This window comes from Amborella trichopoda, chromosome 13 (genome assembly GCF_054954075.1).
Source record: "Amborella trichopoda isolate Santa Cruz 75 chromosome 13, AtrichopodaSantaCruz75HAP2 v2.0, whole genome shotgun sequence".
NCBI classification, from domain to species: domain Eukaryota; kingdom Viridiplantae; phylum Streptophyta; class Magnoliopsida; order Amborellales; family Amborellaceae; genus Amborella; species Amborella trichopoda.
In genome coordinates, this window is record NC_142348.1 from 24,435,103 (window position 1) to 24,454,360 (window position 19,258).

Here is a 19,258-nt window from a genome sequence, read left to right on the forward strand (position 1 = left end):
GCCACCTGGGACCAACCTAGCGCTCTTTGAAACACTGGTATGACTTTCTTTTCTTTTTTTTTCTTTTTTTCTTTTTTTCTTTTTACTTTAAGGTGTTAGAATACCCCCTTTCATGGGTCAAAATGACCCAAAATGGCCCCAAACATGGAAAAAAAAAATGCCGTTTTTATGAATGTTCCTAAGCACCCACCTAGCTTGCTAGGGCGAACGCCTAAGAACTTCCGCTCGGGAAGGCCTGCCCAAGCCTAGGCGAGACAGCCTCCTAGGCACTGGGCAAGCTGTTTTTTCAAACAATAACATAAGGAGGTACAATTCACAAAGGAGTGCCCCAAACCCACAAGGATGCGAGCATCCAATACAGGATCACAGGATCATGATTATGACAGGTACATGGAGTGATGTGAACAGATGTGTAATGAACATAAAGGTGAATTGTCCTTTAAGGACACGAATTCTAAAGTTTATTGATGCATTTGATAATGTACAGGATGCACAATTCCTTTTTACTTTAATTGACAAGTTCAATGAGGTTGGGGAAGAGAATGGTATTCAAGTGGTAATTGATAATGCTACAGAAAATATGGTTATTCCTAATTTATTGGACTAAAAGCGGCCTTGTAACTTTTGAACTCCATGTTTAGCAAAGTGCATAGACCCATGCTTAAGGCTATTAGTGAACTGCCTAGGGTATCAGGTACACTTCCTAAGGCTACTCGTGACAATGTTCATATATAGTCACACCATTGCCTTCAGCATGATGCACAAGATCGCTTAGAAGAGCGATCTAGCAAGGGCTGGGGTAACCGGATTTGCCACTTCTTTTCTAAGTTTACAAAGAATATTGCAGAAGAGAAAGCAATTGAGTTTGATGTTAACTTTAGAAGAGTTATCTAGATGTAAGTGGCCTAGATGTGCTAAAGGGGAAAGGGCATGTCACAGTGTGTTTAAGAGTTTGTCAAGTGGGTAGTCTACTCGGTTAAAGTTTTTCTACCCTTAGTGAATTTTAAAAATAGGTTAATGGTGACGTGAAGCCCATTATGGGCTCTAAATATGATGCACTAGATGGAGGTAGCAAAGGCTTTGGTCAATGATGAGAGTACGTATTGCTCAATATGGGAGATAATAGATTACAAAATGGGATAGATTACAAAATGGGATAGGCAGCTTCATCAGCCCAGAAATTGTGTCAGCCATATGTCTTGATAGCCATACAGCACCCAACTTCGAAGGGCAGGAGTGGCATATTTAGCCAACCGACCCTTTTTCTTAGGCAGCTTCATCAGTCATTACCTGAAATTGTACTATTTGAGGTTTTGAACATGAAGTTCTTCTGCACAAACTTAGGTATTGAGAAAAAGGATGCAATTATGGAAGGCTTTGCCGTTAATGAATGTCTTGAGAGGCTAGATCTACACAATGATATCCAAGATAAGATATATGCTAACGAGTTACTTTTGTATAAGTGTACTTTGAAATCATTTGTGAAGGAAATGGTGGTGAGACCAAGGACAAAATCAAATGTAGGTAATTTCCTTAGTATTTATTAATTTTGCATAGTTTCATATGAATTTAGATATTAAATTTGGAGTTCCTTTGATATGGTAAAAATTTAAGACTATCATAGATTTAGTGATTCATATTATTAGGGTATTATCTTAGTTTATAAGTCTGAATTGTGGCTCATATATTTTACTACAGTTCCACACAAAAGCAAGAACCAGCTTGAGAAAAAGAGGCTCAATAATTTAGTCTTTGTCAAGCATAATCTGATGCTATAGATGAGCATTTTTAAGATCCCAAAGAGAGATCCCATTTCATCCAAAGACTTGGATTATGCCAAAAGAGTGGTTGGTTGAAGATCCTTAGTGAGGGTTGACCTGGGATATGGTCGAGGAAGTTTAGGACCAGCTTCCACCCATAGGAGGGCTAATGACCACCACTACTAGTACACAAAGGAGGAGGAAAGAGAGGTGAGGAAGAGGAGGCCGATTCACAAGAAACTGAGGAGGACCATTATGTTGAAGAAGATGACGATTCTAATGATGGTTTGGAATCGGATGGAGGAGACAGGAATGAAGCCAATGATTATGAAGAAATTGATGATAATGATTGAAATATAAATCCTACTAATTTTCTTTTCATCTTTTGTCCATTTTTATGACATCCTAGTCATCATTAAATTGTGGGTTTGAACTCAGTTTTCTTTTTATATGTGGCCGGTCTTCCAACATTGAAGCAAGTCGAAGCCGACATATCCCTTGGAGCACGACACTTGCCATACCATCTCATGGAATTCTAGCCCTTTGCATCCTCAACCTTCATTTCCTCTTTCATTTGGGGATTCTAGCCTCAGGGCCAAACTGGGAAGGCGATTCTTGCACCAAGTTCTCTCCTTTACAGAACCATGGCCCCCAAGTCTAGTACAACCATATCCAAACTTAAACGATTCAGATGGATCCATCACTTCACAAAAACAAGAGATCATCAATGAAATTAACTTTTTTTGTTTTTCGAGGAATCGCCCGGCACCATTCAGCCAATTTCCTTCACACCTCCCACACCTAGTGACACCAAAATAATTAAATAGAAAATTGTAATTAGGGAGGTAAGTCAGCAATGAGGAGATTGCCTCTACCCTCATGAACCTCAGCACAAATAAATCTCCCCACTCAAATAGTTCCCAACCCAATTTTTCCACAAACCGTGGCATATAATGAGTGATGAAATATGGCTAACCATCAATCCATCATAGCTCTCTCCATCTTAACTCCATCATGAGATCTCTTAGATCAACATTTATCACCTTCATTCTAAAGAAAATAGCTGCAATTTCTGTGATTGCTTCTAAACCGATAGACCTTTGTAATCTGCATTAGAAGATTTTCAAAATCATTGCTAATTAGTTATATCAGCGCAAAAGCTAGATTGATCATCAATCAATACAAGATGCCTTTGCCAAAACAGAGGCATATTCAAGCAAGCTATTGTTGGCCATGAAATTGTTCACAGCCTGTGCAATGAACAACTAGAGAATGCGTTTTGTTTTAAGATAGATCTTCAAAAGGACTAAGTTAATTGAAAATCCTTCAATTAACTAAACTGATGTCTTTCTTTGGAGAAACCTTTAACAATTGCATACGAATGTATTTCTAATTTGATTTTGGGTTTTTATAACTGATTTTAGCCCCTTCTCTTTTGCTCAGTTTGCTGATTTCTAGCAGTAACTCTATATTACTTGGGATAACATGGTCCCTTACACTGGTTAGCCAAGTAGTTAGGGTGCTTTGACGGAAGAGGCAAGTAATTATTTTCATAGATCATGAGTGTAGGTCTATCCTCCTCCTGGTGGTTAGTCTAGAAGTGTTACATTGAATACCTACAGTTTCCCCCTTTTCCGGGCACCCAAAAAGCACATTGATCATGTGATCCAAGACTTTGGGTGGCTAACACAACAGAATGGTTGGTCTTTAGAGCATCCTCCTCAGTTGTGGATCTGAGGAACTTAGTAATGGAGACAAAATCCCAGCCAACAGGTTTGATCCCATTTTAGAGTCAGACTGTGTTGTACTCTGATGAGTCCATTTGGGCCAAAAAATATTTCCTTACATGATTAAGCACTAAGCTTATTTTCTCTTTGCAATTCATTTTTGCATTTATTTTTTTGTCAGTAAACATTATTCTTTCTTCATGTTTTTATCTGTTATCTATAAAAATTATTTTATTTATCAAAATAAAAATAAATAAAGGTCTCATTATTCTGAGATCTGGTTTCCTGTTCCAAACCTTATATCGAGAGCTTTCACATTGGGACAGATGCCTGGGACCCTTTCCAAGCCAACATTGCTGACAGCAGACCCCGAAATATCCAATAGCTCCCATGAGGTGTCTGCTAGGGCAATGAGGCTGTAATCATCTAGTAACTTCCTTCTCCTTGAGATGCTCAATATTGCCATCTGCAGTTCATGAGACATCAAACAAGATGAGGTTGTGATTTTTAAGCCACAAATAAATTTAGAAGATGAGAAGCACATTCCAGATCTTTACTTGTTTACAAGAAACACAAATATATCACTTTATAAACCAGAATCATAGCGAGTTGCAAGATAGAAAGAGACTCAGGCAAACAATAAAAACACAGTTACATGACTCATCAAACGAACAAAACGCAAGGTTATGACTCCAAACACAAGCCCATACTCATCAAAGGAACAAAACACAGTTACAAGACAATCAGAAGTGCTTCTCGAAAATAAAGTAATCATATATGCCATAATTGCACTGCAGTGACCAACAAAACTCCCATAAAGTAACTATTCAAACAGTTAAAACACAGTTACAAGTCTCATTAAAGGAGCAAATACAAGGCAATAACTCCTACTGCAAGGTACTCATCGAAGGAATAAACCACAGTTGCAAGACAATCAGAAGTGTTTCTCGAAAATAAAGGAACCATATATACACAATGATTGCACTGCAGGGACAAACAAAACCCCACAAATATACGCAATGATTGCACGGCAGGGACAAACAAAACCCCACAAAGCAAGAACCTCATGAAGCATACATAACCTAGATCTTCAACAGATATAGAAAATCATTGGGAAGAATATTCTATTTTTCCCTCTTTTCTTTCTTTTTCTTATTTCTGTTGGGTGGGTGTAAACTTGTACGTATGAGGGATAAACTTCAACTGTCCTTTTCTATTTTTTTGGAGAGTAACGTCATCTCTCCATTTCTTTCACAGAATCTAGAGTACGTTGTCACGTTACTTGTTCCTCAATGTTGGTTTAAGGGCAGTCTGACACACGAAAACATGGTGTTTCTGCTCAAACTAAATTCCCACTCATGTGCCAACCTTACTATAAAAGTTTGAGGGCCTCTACATGTAATATATTTATTAAAGAAAGCACGACTTCTTTTTTACAAAAAGTCCAAATTAGTCATGACCAAAAGATAAATGCCTTGTAGTGATAGTCCACTACCCACAAGTGAGATGAAATTAGGGCTACTGCTCAACTGTCTGTATGCCATAGGCATCTTTAACTTCCTGGTGGAGCAGTGTGGCCAGCTTTAAGTTTTCATAAAATGACTGGCAAGTAATCAAGGCACATGTTGGCTTCTTTTCTGGCTTCTCAATAGAAACTTACACTCTTTCATCAGCATTAAAGGTATTACCTTGTTGATCTCCCTGAAAAAGTACTACATATTGGCTTTGCCATCATGCTTCATTTTGTTTTCATATTGCCCAGATCTACACAGAAAAAATATGAGAATTATCGGCAACATACACCATACCTGGCCTTTGTATTTCTGCCACATAAAAAAGTGACCAGGCACAACGAGTCACAAATATGGTGCTTTCATTCACACAAGCAAATTTATACAGCTGGGTGCTTCCCAACCTGCAAATTGGCTCATGAACAAAACTCCTATGAGGCTATAAAGCTCTAGTTGAAAAATATAAAATATTAAATCTACACTTATCAACAAGTATTTGATGGTGGAAGGGGAATGAAGGGAAGAAAGAAACAGAGGTGTGTGTGAGAGAGAGAGAGAGGAGAATGACATGACCCATTTTTTTGGAATCCACCATATGTTTATATTATTAAAGATTACACACGGTATCTTGGTGTGACTTTATAAATCACACATAACCCTATTGAATCAATTATTCCATTTATGTCCCTAACTTACAATTGTACATTTAATACATGACATAGAATCAATTATTCTATTTAAGTCCCTACCTTACTGCTGTACTTTCGACACTTCCCCTCAATATGGAGCACAGACGTCAATTATGCCCAGCTTGAGAACACTATTTTGCAGTCTGTCACAGACAACTATTTTGTTGAAGATATCTTCCAAATGATCTCTTGATTTTTCACATGAGTACAAATAATTCTGGCCGCAAGTTTTTCCCTTGTGAAAAACTAATATACCTCAATATGCTTTGTTCTATCATGAAAAACAAGGTTCTTAACAATGTGAATAACTGCTTCATTGTCAAAATAAAGGGTCACAGGTAACTGAACTTTAACTCCCGGATCAGCCAAGATAGTTTCCACCCACATGACTTCACATGTTCCATGTGCTATAGCTCTATATTCAACTTCAACACTTGGTTTGGCCACATTTAGTTTTTTTACTCTTCCATGAAACCAAAATTCCTATCAACAAGGTACAATAGCCTGTAATTGGCCTCTTATCAATCTGTGAACCAGCCCAATCTGCCTCAGTGTAGATTGCAACACCCATATGACCATGAGTAATAAACAACAACCCTCTACTAGTAGATGACTTTAGATACTTTAGGATATAGTAGACATCTAAATAAGGTTTTTGAGGGGCATGCATGAATACTAACTACATAAACCGCATAAGATATATCTGGCTGCATAATTGTGAGACATGTAACGCCCAGTAACCTTTGCTATTGACAAGAATCCTTCAGTAACTCTCCCATCTGTTCATGACGTCTATGATTGGTTCGCATAGGTGTATCCATTGATTTGGCACCCAACATTCTAGTTTGTTGTAACAGATTTAGCACATACTTCCTCGGGGAAATAGTTATTCCCTTCGTTGATCTTAACATTTCAATATCCAGAAAATATCTCAGTGGACCCGAATCTTTTATTTCAAACACTTAGGTAACATTTAAGTTTTTTGATGAGTGCCAAGCTATCCCGTCACTAAAATATTATTTACAATATGAGTGTTATAATCCCAGCATTATTCTCCTCACAAATAGTGTATGATCAACTTGACTCCTTCTAAATACAATTTTTACTAAGGCTTAATTGTATTTGTCAAAACCAAGCTCTCAATGATAGTTTAAGTCCATATATTGCCTTTTTCAATCTGCACACCCTTCCTATCTCCAATTGAAGTTGAAAACCTAAAGGCATGGGCATACACTCTTCCTCATGAAGATCCCTACATAAAAAGGCATTTTCACATCTAGCTGATGCAAGGACCAAGATTTTTTTGCAGCCAATAAGTGCATGATTCTAAACAGTATTTAACTTTGCCACAGGGGCAAAAAGCTCTTTGTAATCTATACCATGAGTAAAACCTTTTGCAACCAACCTAGCATGGTATCCGTCAATCATGTCATCCGCCTCGTATTTCACTGTAAACACCCATTTGCATCCTAGCACCTTTCCTTTATGAAGGCTACGGATCTCCCAAGTATTTCTCTTTTCAAGAACTTGCCGTAGCTGCCAAATTACAGCCTTCAATTGAGGTTGTGATAGAGCCTTTGTTACATGGGATGGAATGCTAACGGTAGGCAAATGATGATAGAAAGCATGATAGGAAGGTGACACATCATTATATGTGATGATGCACAAAGTGCATCAAGTGGACAGGGTGGCATGTATCTTCCATGGGAGCAGCAGATTCCTCCTAACTCTTGTGTATAATTTGAGGGATGTAAACCCTAGGAGGGCTACTACGAAGAACAAGAAGGGCAAGAATTGCTTAGGATGATTTTCAAATTATTTTAATGGCTTCTATTTTCTGGACCAGTTGGGGATTTTCATTTTATTTGCAGGGTCATTTATTTTAAAAGTCACTTAAGTTTAGGACTTTTGGGTTATTTCATTTATTCTATGGACATTTAATGTCTGATCATTAAGTAATAATATTTAAGAGGTGTGTGGGGCTATGGACAGCCATTCACGTGACTTTTCAGAATGAAAAAGACAGAAAGCTTGGGCTTTTGGGAGCTCTAATTGTGCTTTAATAAGAAACCCTAGGCTCCTATTTTAATGCTTGTGCTTGGCCTGAAATTTGCTGATATTGTTGTTCTCTAAAAAGTTTCCCACATCAATTTCGTGTGGGAGCCCAAGTTTCTTCAACAACAAGACCAGAGAACTATAACCAAGTCTAGGGTGTTTTGTTGATTTTGGGCCATGTTTTGCTAATTTCATCCAAAAGTTTACTGATCTCAACCCAAGGTTTGCCAAATTTTGCCTATAACTTGTTGATTTCTGCTAGATAATATTGATTATCTAGGCTTGTGATTACGGTGAACCCATAGCCGCGAGAAGGCACTAAGGAAAGGAAGCTCTCCTAGATATTGCCCATGACCCCAGAGAAGAGGCGATTGAAGACCTCAAAAGGCAAGTCCAGCAGCTTACACAGAAGTGTGCGGACATCACTCACGGGCAAGATGGGATTTATTTGCCCACGAAGAAGCCAAATTTAATCTCTTTCACCATCCCGCTCCTGGCGTGAAGTCAAGTGATACAGACAGCAATGGAAGGCCTAGACACCAGGGAGGCACCAATCTACGGTTTTCGACATGAAGGTTGATCTTCCTGATTTTGACAGTAATCCTCAACCCAAGGGGTTTATAGATTGGTTAAATACTGTAAGAAGGGTTCTTGATTACAAGGAAGTTCTCAAAAATAAAAAAGTAAAAATTGTTACTATAAAATTGAAGAAGGGTGCCTTGGCATGGTAGGAAAAAACTTAGGTCTAGAAGGGAAAGAATGGCAAAGCCAAAAATTAATACCAAGGAGATGATGAAAAAGAAATTAAAGGAAAAATACCTACATGAAAATCATCTACAATCCCTTTATCATAAGATGAATAACCTTCGTCAAGGAGAAAAGAGTATAGAAGAGTACAACAATGAATTTCATCGGTTGATGGCTCGATGTGACGTGGTTGAAAAAGAGGAACAGTCCCTAGCTCATTAAGTAGGAGGGGCAAAGAACACCTATACAAGATGTGGTGGTCATAAAATGTTACTGGACTTTAGATGAAGCTTACAACCTTGCAGCTAAAGTGGGCTGCAGCCTAGGCAGTACAACTGCCAGCATAAGCGAATGTAGAGAAAAGAGTGGGAATTTGGTAGCTCGACAGACCTCACAGCCTGTTAGTTCATCCAAACATTAGGATATTGCAAGTGTTGGGGGCAGTTCTAGTAGCCTAAATAGCCCAAAAACCTACATTATTTAAGTGCTTTTAAGTATTTGGGAATCAGCCACGTCTCCTCTCAAGGCCCAAACAGAACATTTGTAAACCTTGCTGAGGAATTTCTTGAAGAGGACACCAAGCAATTAATTGCGAGAGACCTAGTTTATGATGAGCCACTAGAGAAAGAAGAGCTCGAAGTGACATTTAGAGATCATGGGGAAGCTTTGGTGATCCAGGGTAGTATGATTCTACCCCAAGAAGTAGAGGAGGCAAATTGGTTGCGCACTAATATCTTCACACATGATGCACCACCTATGGGAAGGTTTGTAATCATGATTGGCAGGGGGCATTGTGAAAAAAATATGTCTTAGGAGATGGTGAAAGTTGAAATTGAAGATGGAAAACCACCCAAAGCCATACAAGATGACTTGGTTCAGGATGTGGATGGATTGGAGGAGTCCAAGATGTTTTATGCAGTGGTCTAAGTAGAAGGGTTGCAGCCATTTATGAGAGATTTTTGTGATGTCATCCCCAATGAGCTTCCTTAGGGATTACAACCTATGAGGGACATCCAATATCACATAGACCTTGAACAAGGTCTAGCCTACTGAACAAGGCTGCATACAGAATGAGATTAAAGGAGCATGAAAAATTGTAGAGACAAGTCAAAAAGCTTCAATAGAAGGGGTTCATTCGAGAGAGCATGAGTCCATGCACTATCCCAGCCTCATTGACACCTCAAGAGGATGGGACTTGGCACATGCATGTGGACAGTAAGTCTATTAACAAGATAACACTCAAGTACCGCCTCAATTCCGCATCTCAAATATATCTCGGATATGCTAGCTGGTGTTACTATGCTTTCGAATGAAGATTTGAGAAGTGGATACCATCAGAACCGTACTTGTCCAGGGGATGCATGGAAGACAGTGTTCAAAACATGAGAGAGCCTTTACAAGTGGTTGGTGATGCCACTTGGCCTCTCCAACGCTTCTAGTATTTTTATGACGGTGATTAAAGGTCTTCAAACGTCTAATCGGTAAATTTGCGGTGGTCTACTTTGATGATATTCTAGTATACAGCATAAGTGAGCAAGTGCATACGGAGCACTTGCGATTGGCATTTGACTTGTTACGGGAAAAGCAGATGTAGGCGAATCTTAAAAAGTGCGAGCTAATGACAAACAACTTAATATTTCTTGGTTATGTTGTCTCGGTTAAGGGCATTAAAGTTAAACAGAAAAAGGTAGCAGCCATCAAGGATTAGCCTACTACAGTGCTTGATGTTCGCAGTTTTCATGGATTGGCTACTTTATACAAGAGGTTCGTTAGGGGCTTCAGTTCAATCATAGAAATTATCACAGATTGCCTAAGAAGGGGGTGTTTGCATCAAATGATAAGGCCAAGAAGAGTTTTCAGTTGGTGCAATGTTAAGTTCAAAGGGGAGTCCTATTGCCTTCTTCAATGACACCCAGCACCGATATTCCACATATGATGTGGAGTTTTATGTTATTATTTAAGCCTCAAGACATTGGTACCAATATGTAATCCAAAGGGAGCTTCTTTTGTTCTTAGATCATGAAGCGCTGAAATATATTAGTGGGCAACATAAACTAAATCAATAACATGCTCCGTGGGTAGCCTATTTGCAGGAGTTTACTTTCGTCATTCAGCATAAGGCAGGGAATCAAAACAGAGTGGCAGACACCTTGAGTAGAAAATCGGCCTAGTCGGCTACCATGCCGGATGCTATTACTGTGTTAACTTCAAGGAGATATTCGTTTGGTGCCATGATAGAGTTAGTGGGGATTTTCTTATTCTAAGACAAATCTCTCTTTAAAGGATTATAGTTGCAAGTTCCCCTAGAGAGACCCTTGCAATAGAACTTCATGAAGGAGGTATTGGCGGACATTTTAGTTAAGATGAAGCCATAGCATTGGAGTCAAGTATTAGTTGCCAAAATTGAAGAGGGATATTATGCAGTTTGTCAAGAAAATGTCGTACGTATCAGCTCATTTAGGGGCAACAATAAAATATATCACTCTCACACAAAGGGCAGCGGGCTAGGGCTTTATTCTCCACTTCCGATTCCCAATGCATCTTAGGAAAATGTTGGCATGGATTTCATGCTAGGACTTCCACGGTTCTCAACAAGGTATGGATTCTATATTTGTGACTCATTTTATGGCTTGCAAGAAGACCTTGGATGCCACGCATGTTGCAAATTTATACTTCAGAAAGATAGTGAGTTTGCATAATGTTCTGAAAATGATAACTTCATATGAGGATACTAAGTTTCCCAGCCATTTTGGGGGAATTTTGTCGAAGAAATTGGATACTCGATTGTCGTTCAGTAGTGCCTATCATGCACAGACAAATGGGCAGACTGAACTGGCAAATCTTGGAAATCTTCTCCGAAGTATTGTGAGGAAAAAGAAGAAACAGTGGGATCTAGCATTGCCTCAAGCCAAGTTTGCCTATAACAGTGCTCATAGCAAGTCAACTGGTAAGATTTCGCTCGAGGTGGTATATAGGAAGAACTGAATCCATTAGCTTGACTTTGTTCCTATCTAGACTAATGGAAGGGACATGCTACTGCTTCTTCTTTTTTATAATGAAGGGTCATGCTACTGTTGACGAGTTGGTTGAGCAGATGAAAGGTATCCCACAGGCAAATACAACAAGTTGAATTACCACACGATAGGGTTGTTTACGGTTTGAAGATGGGCAGCAACGCATACAAGGTCGTTTTGCCTTCAATATGGAGACTTCGGATATCTTCAACATTACTGATTTGTCTGAGTATCTTGGGCTAGGGATAGATGAAGATGAAGGTTCCAAGTCGAGGGTGAGTTCTCCTCAACCCAAAGGAGAATGATGATGCACAAAGCACATCAAGTGGACAGGTCAAGTATCTTCTATGGGAGCAGCAGATTCCTCTCAACTCTTGTGCAGTGTTTTAAAATGCAGGATGCAGACCCCATGCTGTCAACAGCCAATGGGGTGACATGACTTGATCTGGTCAATCAAAAAAAACAAATGCAATTTTTTCCAGCTTAAACTCTTTCCATCACACATATAATAGACCCTGAACAACAAAAATATGATCTATTATTTTACACAATGAAAGATTTATAGAGACAAGGAGGATTTTTAAATTATTAAATATAGATTCTAGGGAAATACATAGAATTATCATCATTTGTATCATTTGTCTCCTATTTTCATGCACCAAAGAAAAGTAAAAAGAATGCACAGGCATAAATTATTTACAAAAGAAAATGATTGGACATATCACTTATCAAGGAATGATGACCTCACACAATAGAATCCTCTTAAAATGGGAAGAATGAATGCTAAAGACGTGCAACTTGAAAATCTAAGCTTGGATATTCAAATGGCTTCGATAGTCAAGTACTCACCTTGATGTCTGGTGGAAAGATCGAAGAAACCTCACATAGATCAACAATGATATCCTCCAAATGTTTGCCAAGAACTCCAAGACATAAGGCAACTAGACTTCTAGGTCTCCTGCTTCCAGTATGTAACCCTGCAATGAATAATGTAGAGACTACATATTAAGATGTTATTAATAACTTATCCAGTTTTAGCCTCAGTCCATACTGATCCCTCAAAAGAAAAATGAAAAACACTTATAGAAGTAAAAGAAACTTATTCTATAGTAACTACAAGAAACACAAAGTTTTAGAGAATAATGGGCATTCATTCAAAAGAGCAATAAATGCAAATTGAAGGAATAATAAACATCCTAGAAAGGGCAAGGAAAGTGCAAAGCAAGAGAAGTTTTATGTCTGTGTTGTACTCAAGACTTTGAAATTTCTGACCTAGGCATAATGAAAAAAAAATAACATGAGAAATCTGATGCATCAAACACTGAGAAGCATAGATTGTGTTAGAGAAGCACTGGAATAACGAGACATATCATCGTGACAAAACTTCATTTTGTCAATATTCTGACTATAGAAACCTAGCCATACATGCACCAATCAAAACGAATATCTAGTATGACATGGCTAACGCATCTCAAATTCCAAATTAGCCACTCTCAAGAGCTGAATAGACTCAGGAATTTTAGGATTACATCTATCATATGCTAAATAATTTACATGACCTAAAACTGCTGCTATATGGAAGCACCCCCATCAGCATCAATGAGACCAAACTATGAAAATGACAAAATGATTCAATTGGATTTTTTAATCTATAACAAAATTCCAAAATGGAAAACAAATGCAAGCGTTGTTCATAAAGGTGAAAGGGTCACCGCCCATCTTGAACCACTAGGAATTTCTTTTTGTCTCCATGATTGGCTAGTGACATTAAGACAATCCTTTTCAATAATGGAAGCCTAACTGAAATGTTTAAACATTAAACCTCTGAGCAGCACTTTGCTTCTGCAAACCCAATCACAAATGCACAAAGGCCTTGGGAAAAACTTACAGATTTTCCCCCTCTCCATCCTGAATAAGACCACCAAATAGAAGACAGAATGCACTACCAGTAGAGAGCAAATTATGCCTAGGAAAGTGAAATGCCATGCTAGCAACACCCAGGCCAGAAAGGAATTTTCTCCTTTTCTTTGCTTTTTTTCCTTTGTTTTTTTTTATGTGTGTTTGTGTTTAGGGGAGAGGGGTTTGTTTTTCTTGTGGCAATAGCCGACTTTGGAAAAGGCCCTCTAAAGGCACAGCGGTGACCTATTGCCACTCGGAAATACCAAGAAAGGACCATACCTGTGAGGATAACTGGAAACGTATTAGAAGGTGGTTGACCGTTTCTCCATGTATGCACATGATATAGCAGTTTGAAAGCAGGATGCCTCTATTTTTATTGCGTCAGACGGTCAAAGGATTGTTGGATTCAGCAAGCCAATTTAATGCGTGCAACTTTGACAACGCAGGGATGGACCAGACTCTTCGGACAATTAATGGTTCACGAGCCAGTGCTGTGAAGTGAGGACTCTTTAGGAGGAGGATACAGAGAAGGCACCTGCTGAGGTGGGGCACCAAATAATCTCAGCTGCCTCTAAAGGGGATGAAGTGGCTTCTTAGAGCCTCCAAATTCACCTCTTCATCATCCCAATTATGACAAAAGAGAGGAGCTCAAACTTGTTATGTCCCCCTCCCATGCCCGCAGAGCGCCCCCCAGCACCCTACAAAAACTGTTCCACACCATGTGCAACACGGGTTACATAGAAAGTGGACCTCCAAGTCTGTTGGTTAAGCTACCAGCTCTCAAAAATCTGGTTTCTTCACCTGACTTGGCAATGAAATGAACATGGTATGAGTAGAGGAATGGCGAAGAAAATTGATACCCTTCCATGAGCCTGATGTTCGAGACGTAGATGGTCTTCTAGGAAACCTTCATGAAGGTTCCGTTGCATAACTATGGTTGGATGATGGATAAGCCAAATGTGGTCAAGGTGCACTGTGAACCACCACCATTTCCCTAGCTTGATACACTCTTTACCTCCTGATCCCCTGACCAAATGGCTCCTTGAGTTAGCAAGCCTTTTACCAGTTCAGAAAATGGAATTCATGTAGGTCTCAAGGGGTGCTCCAGAGGAACAAACACATCAGTCATTCATGTTTTTTTAGTCATTCATGTTTTTCTTATTATGCTCATAAGCTTATGAATCAAGGACATGTAGAAAATGGGAATGCTTTAAAGGGTGGCTTTAATGTGCGTAAGACAACCTTCCAGGAATAAGAATAAGCTTTTCCATGATGCCGAACTTCTTTGGGACCTTCCTATAATCAATGCCATTGAGCTTTATTGGGTTTACCTACACATTAGTGAAGACCAATACATTTGTTCCAAAAAATTGTCCTATATCCTTTATTTCATTCGTTTCGCCCACTCTCCAAGCCTCCACTTTGAAACCTATTCCTATCAAATGAATCTTGCACACATTTGTTCGAGCCTATTGTTACACCATATAGCACCTGGTAGGCCACACATGGCAAACCTGTAGCAAAATGCCAGTTTGAAACCAGAGGACGGGTATCCAGGCCACATTGTACCCAAAATCCTTGAGAAGTATGGTAGATGATGTTTCGCAGTCTAAGGCAGCCCACAGATTGCAAACAAATTAATGGTAGTCCAGTCTGATAGTAATATGATAGTATGCATCGGAAAAAGCCGGACATACCAAAGATGGTAGAGGGGGCGCCAAACAGAAACGTATTGGGCCTAAATTCAAGGGATCATTTTGGATGATGGAAGGCCCAACAAATAAAAGCCATGAGTTATGAAGTCAGTTATGACCCAGATCTATTATCAAATCGTCAGTAATAGAGCATGACAAAAGCATGACTCAAATCTAATCCAAGATACCCCTAAGATATCCCCTAAAAATCAGCTCAAAAGGATGCTCAATGATGAGAAATAGGGAGAACTATTCTCAGACTATAGTACATCGCCTATGAAGCACACAAAAGATAGCAAAGTTACAACAGAACAACCAGAAATTGGAACCTGACGGGCCCGAGACTTTCGAAAATAGTAGCACGAGGCAAAAAACCCATAACTTTAAAATTTAACATCAATCTGACGCCATTTGACCACATTTACTAAAGGTAATGTGTCATAGAAAACTATTGAAAAGTTAATTTCATGCAACTATTGTTTTTAGGTAGGAAATACAGCAAAATGGCCCATTTCGATGGTTTTCTAACTGTTGTAAACAGTCCAAACAATGCAAATAGCTTCCAACCATTGTCCCCATCAGGATTTTATAAAGATGCCTTGAACCATGGATGGATTATTTAAAGTATGGGCCTTACATGGCTGAATTATCACCTTTTAGTCCCGTTATGATGCAAAAAGGGCAATTTTCTTGACATAAAAATGCCCAAAATATCTATATTTGTCCTTGGAAAACTTGGTTTAACCCATACCCATACAGGCACTTACTATCAAACAAATGATTGGACACCACCAAATTGCAGAGAGTCACGTAACAATTGTTTTGCAACAAATTTGAATAAAAGACTTCAAGATTTGAAGGGATTTTGAGTCTTTTATGGATGAACATCAAAATATCAGCAACGTGCCACTTTGCATACATGTCTTCTTCTGTATTCTGTTGCCCTAGAATTGTAGAGCTCGATCCTGCAATGATTTGCAGCAAGAGTCACCCAAAACTCCTCAAACCCCATGAGTTATTGGTCAATGAAGGTGTCCAAGCCAAAAGCTAGACATAGATAGGCCCCAAAATCACCTCCCATCTCTGGGTTGATCGTGGCTTGATATTTATGAAAAAAACAGTTGTGGAATCCCGATTCATTTCATCGAAAATTTCCTCCCAGATGGTGAGAAATCACCGAAAAACCGAGCATAGATCATGAAACTTGAAGATTGCATGATGCTAAAAAATCTCAATTTCTTTCTAAAAATAAACCACATTCCAGCAAGAAAATGCCCACAAAATACACTGCATTGGAAAGCGCTCGACGTGTAGAACATATTTGAAGCCTCGACACTATCTCCATGGGGTTTGAGAAAGAAACCTCCACAGAGAGAGAACCTTAACCCGAACCCATTAACCACAATTCCCAACAAACCCTAACCTTAGATAGAAAACATCAAAATACCAAAACCACCCTTAGGCCATTAAATAGAGGAAACCAACCCACTTCCCTAAAGCCGTTGGAGAGATAGGGACTAGGGTACAACTCCCACTGAGAACATATAACTCGAAGGCTATTAGACATTTGGCCCAATATTGCTCTCCTTTTAAGAGACATTTTTGTACTTCTTCACCTCTCTTGAACACATTGATTATGATTGAGAAGGAAAAATGACACTTGGTCACCTTGACTCAAGCCCCTAACAGATGGGATACATTCATGGGGACATCCATTTATGAGGAATGAGAAATGAACACTTGATATGGAACTAGTCATCCATGTTCCCCAGTCATAATCAAACAACATATTTGTCATAACTAGGTCCCACATATCCCAGTTAACATGGTCGTCTGCCTTTTCAAGGCCCAATTAATAGATCAATGTAGGTGGCTTCCAGACTTATGCCTTTTATCAGTTCACTTGTTAGCAATGATGGCTGCATCCAAGATTTGCATACTTTGTCCAAAAGTACCTTGGGGTGGAGAAACAACCTTGTTAAGCAGGCAAAGCCCGGATGCAACAACCTTGGCTAAGACTTTTGTAGGAATCATTCAATAAGCTTATAGTCTGAAGTTTAAATTTCTTAAGCAACTTCAAGCTTGGGGTTTAGGGCCCTTGTAAATGATAACTCTTTGGTGTAATTTGGCAAACATCTCCATCAAATCAGGATGAAGAGGGGTAAAGATCCCCATCACATCAGGCCCCAAAGACTCCCAAAAGTGGCAATTGGGAATACCTTAAGCCAGGGCTTTGTCTTGGCCAAGCTTTGTGATAGCTTTAAGTATTTCAAACTCCAAAAATGGCGACTCTAGCCATGCTTCATCACTGTTAGTGATTCTTCGGAACTGGAGATTGGCTCCACCTCTTCTACCGAGAAAATCTTTCAGAAATAACTACTAAAGGTCATCATAAATTCTGCCCGTCTTTGATTTAGAGGAGTTGTCTCTGCTTCTACAATTTGCATCTCAATCTTCGTTGCCAATAAAGTATTTCTTGCTTAGTATTTTGTATATTGACTTGGCAATGGTTCTCTTGGTCCTCTCTAACGACTCTTGAACTTTGGTTTCATGATGAAACCAACAGATCTATATCCTCAATGTTAAGCATCAAAGCTTCATTCTTTATATCGACTTCACCAAAGTATTCATGGTCTTTCTTTCAGCCACTGTAGTTTTCTAGAAAGCCAAAAATCAGCACATCTTCAACCGCAAAAGACAACCACCAATGGGGGATCAATTGATGAAAACATTTGTCCTCCAGCCACATCGTTTCTAAATCGAAAAGATCAAGGTCCATTGAAGACCGGTTCAGAGTCTAGGATGACTGCGGCATTGTCTGATAAAGTTTTGCGCAAGGTTCTAGTGTGAACGCTTTGGAAAGCGGCCTCCCAATCCAGGCTGAACATAAGTGGATCGAGCTTCATTAGGGTGTGGTTGAAGAGGTAATTTGACCGAGTGGAAGAGGCACTATTGAGTTAGAGGTGTATGAGGTTATGCTTAGACACATGGGAAGAGAAGCCAATCAGCTAGATGTAAGCCACCATTATTACATTCAAAATACCAACTTATGACATTGACGTCACCACCTACAAACCACAAATTTTTTTTTTTGATAATGTTAACATTTGTATTGCTGAGAAAGGGAATTACAGTATATTCTCTCTCCAGGAGAATCCTCTAGACGACCCGGTAAAAAGAAGATCAAAAACCCATGTACAGTAATAGGATTTCCCCCATATGTGCGGTTTACAAAAAGAGGCTAGGATAGGGCTTTATAAAATTGCCCCCCCCCCCCCCCCCCCCCCCACCCCACCTTCAGATGTACAATGACAAGGAAAAATAAAAGGGCCCAAAAAATTAAAAAGGGGCTTCACTGGTCCAAAGCAAAAAAGAAGGTGGACCCAGTTTGAACTGCCTCACCCTGTCTTCTAGCACCATCCTTCGCCAACCAATCCGCGAAGTCGTTGGACATCCGCTAGGTATGCTGCCATGAGAAGTACATAGCCCTGCAAATTTATTGAACCTCGTTAAAAACTTGGATCAAGTACCATGGAGGATCACATGTCCTACTAGCCCATGAGATGACATTCTTGGCATCACCTTCCACTATCAAGCTAGAGCCCTAGGAGGAGTTGAATTTTTTTAGAGCAAGGAGGAGGGCTAAGGCTTCCGCATCGTGAGAGTCCTTGATGCCGAGGTAATCGGAGAAGGTGATGAGAATATTGCCTTCAAAGTCTCTTAAAACCCCTCCTGACCTTGCTGGGCCAGGGTTCCTCAAGGAGCACCCATTGTTCGGTGGTAACCAGAGACTTGGCCTAGCTGCCCTGCTGGTTGGTGATGAAGGATATTTCCCCATTGGGAAAGGAAGAAGGATCTTGGAATTCCAGCTAAGAACTTCATGTTGGATGCCCAAAAGGTCACCAGGGTGGTTACCTTTTGAAAAATGGTCGGAATTGAAAGCTTAGTCCCTCGAAAAAATCTGGAGTTTCTTTCCATCCATACTAGCCAAATGGTAGCAGCTAAGGTCGCTTTCCACAGGATTCTACCTGCCTTTGGCCAGCTTGATTCAAAATTGATGGTAAGGAGGCCTTTTACCGAGGGTGGGGTAACCCATTGTAAGCCAAAAAGTTGTACCCTGCCCCTTAAGTCTGAAGAGAAGGCACAAAGATGGAACAAATGG

The 19,258-nt window shown here is 39.6% G+C and overlaps 1 protein-coding gene and 1 non-coding gene across 2 annotated transcripts in view; both read right to left on the reverse strand.

Annotated features, from left to right (window-relative positions):
* LOC148779123 (uncharacterized) overlaps positions 1-19,258 on the reverse strand; it is a 58,374-nt gene that overhangs the window by 22,330 nt on the left and 16,786 nt on the right. The window contains exons 5-6 of the mRNA XM_088856596.1: positions 12,353-12,480; positions 3,784-3,953 (exon numbers count right to left, since the gene is read on the reverse strand). Coding sequence (XP_088712722.1) covers positions 3,784-3,953; positions 12,353-12,480 — 298 coding nt within the window. The remainder of the gene's footprint in view (positions 1-3,783; positions 3,954-12,352; positions 12,481-19,258) is intronic.
* On the reverse strand, positions 1,138-1,265 carry LOC148779124 (U11 spliceosomal RNA). The gene has a single exon (XR_016048691.1). It is a non-coding gene; the product is annotated as a U11 spliceosomal RNA (small nuclear RNA).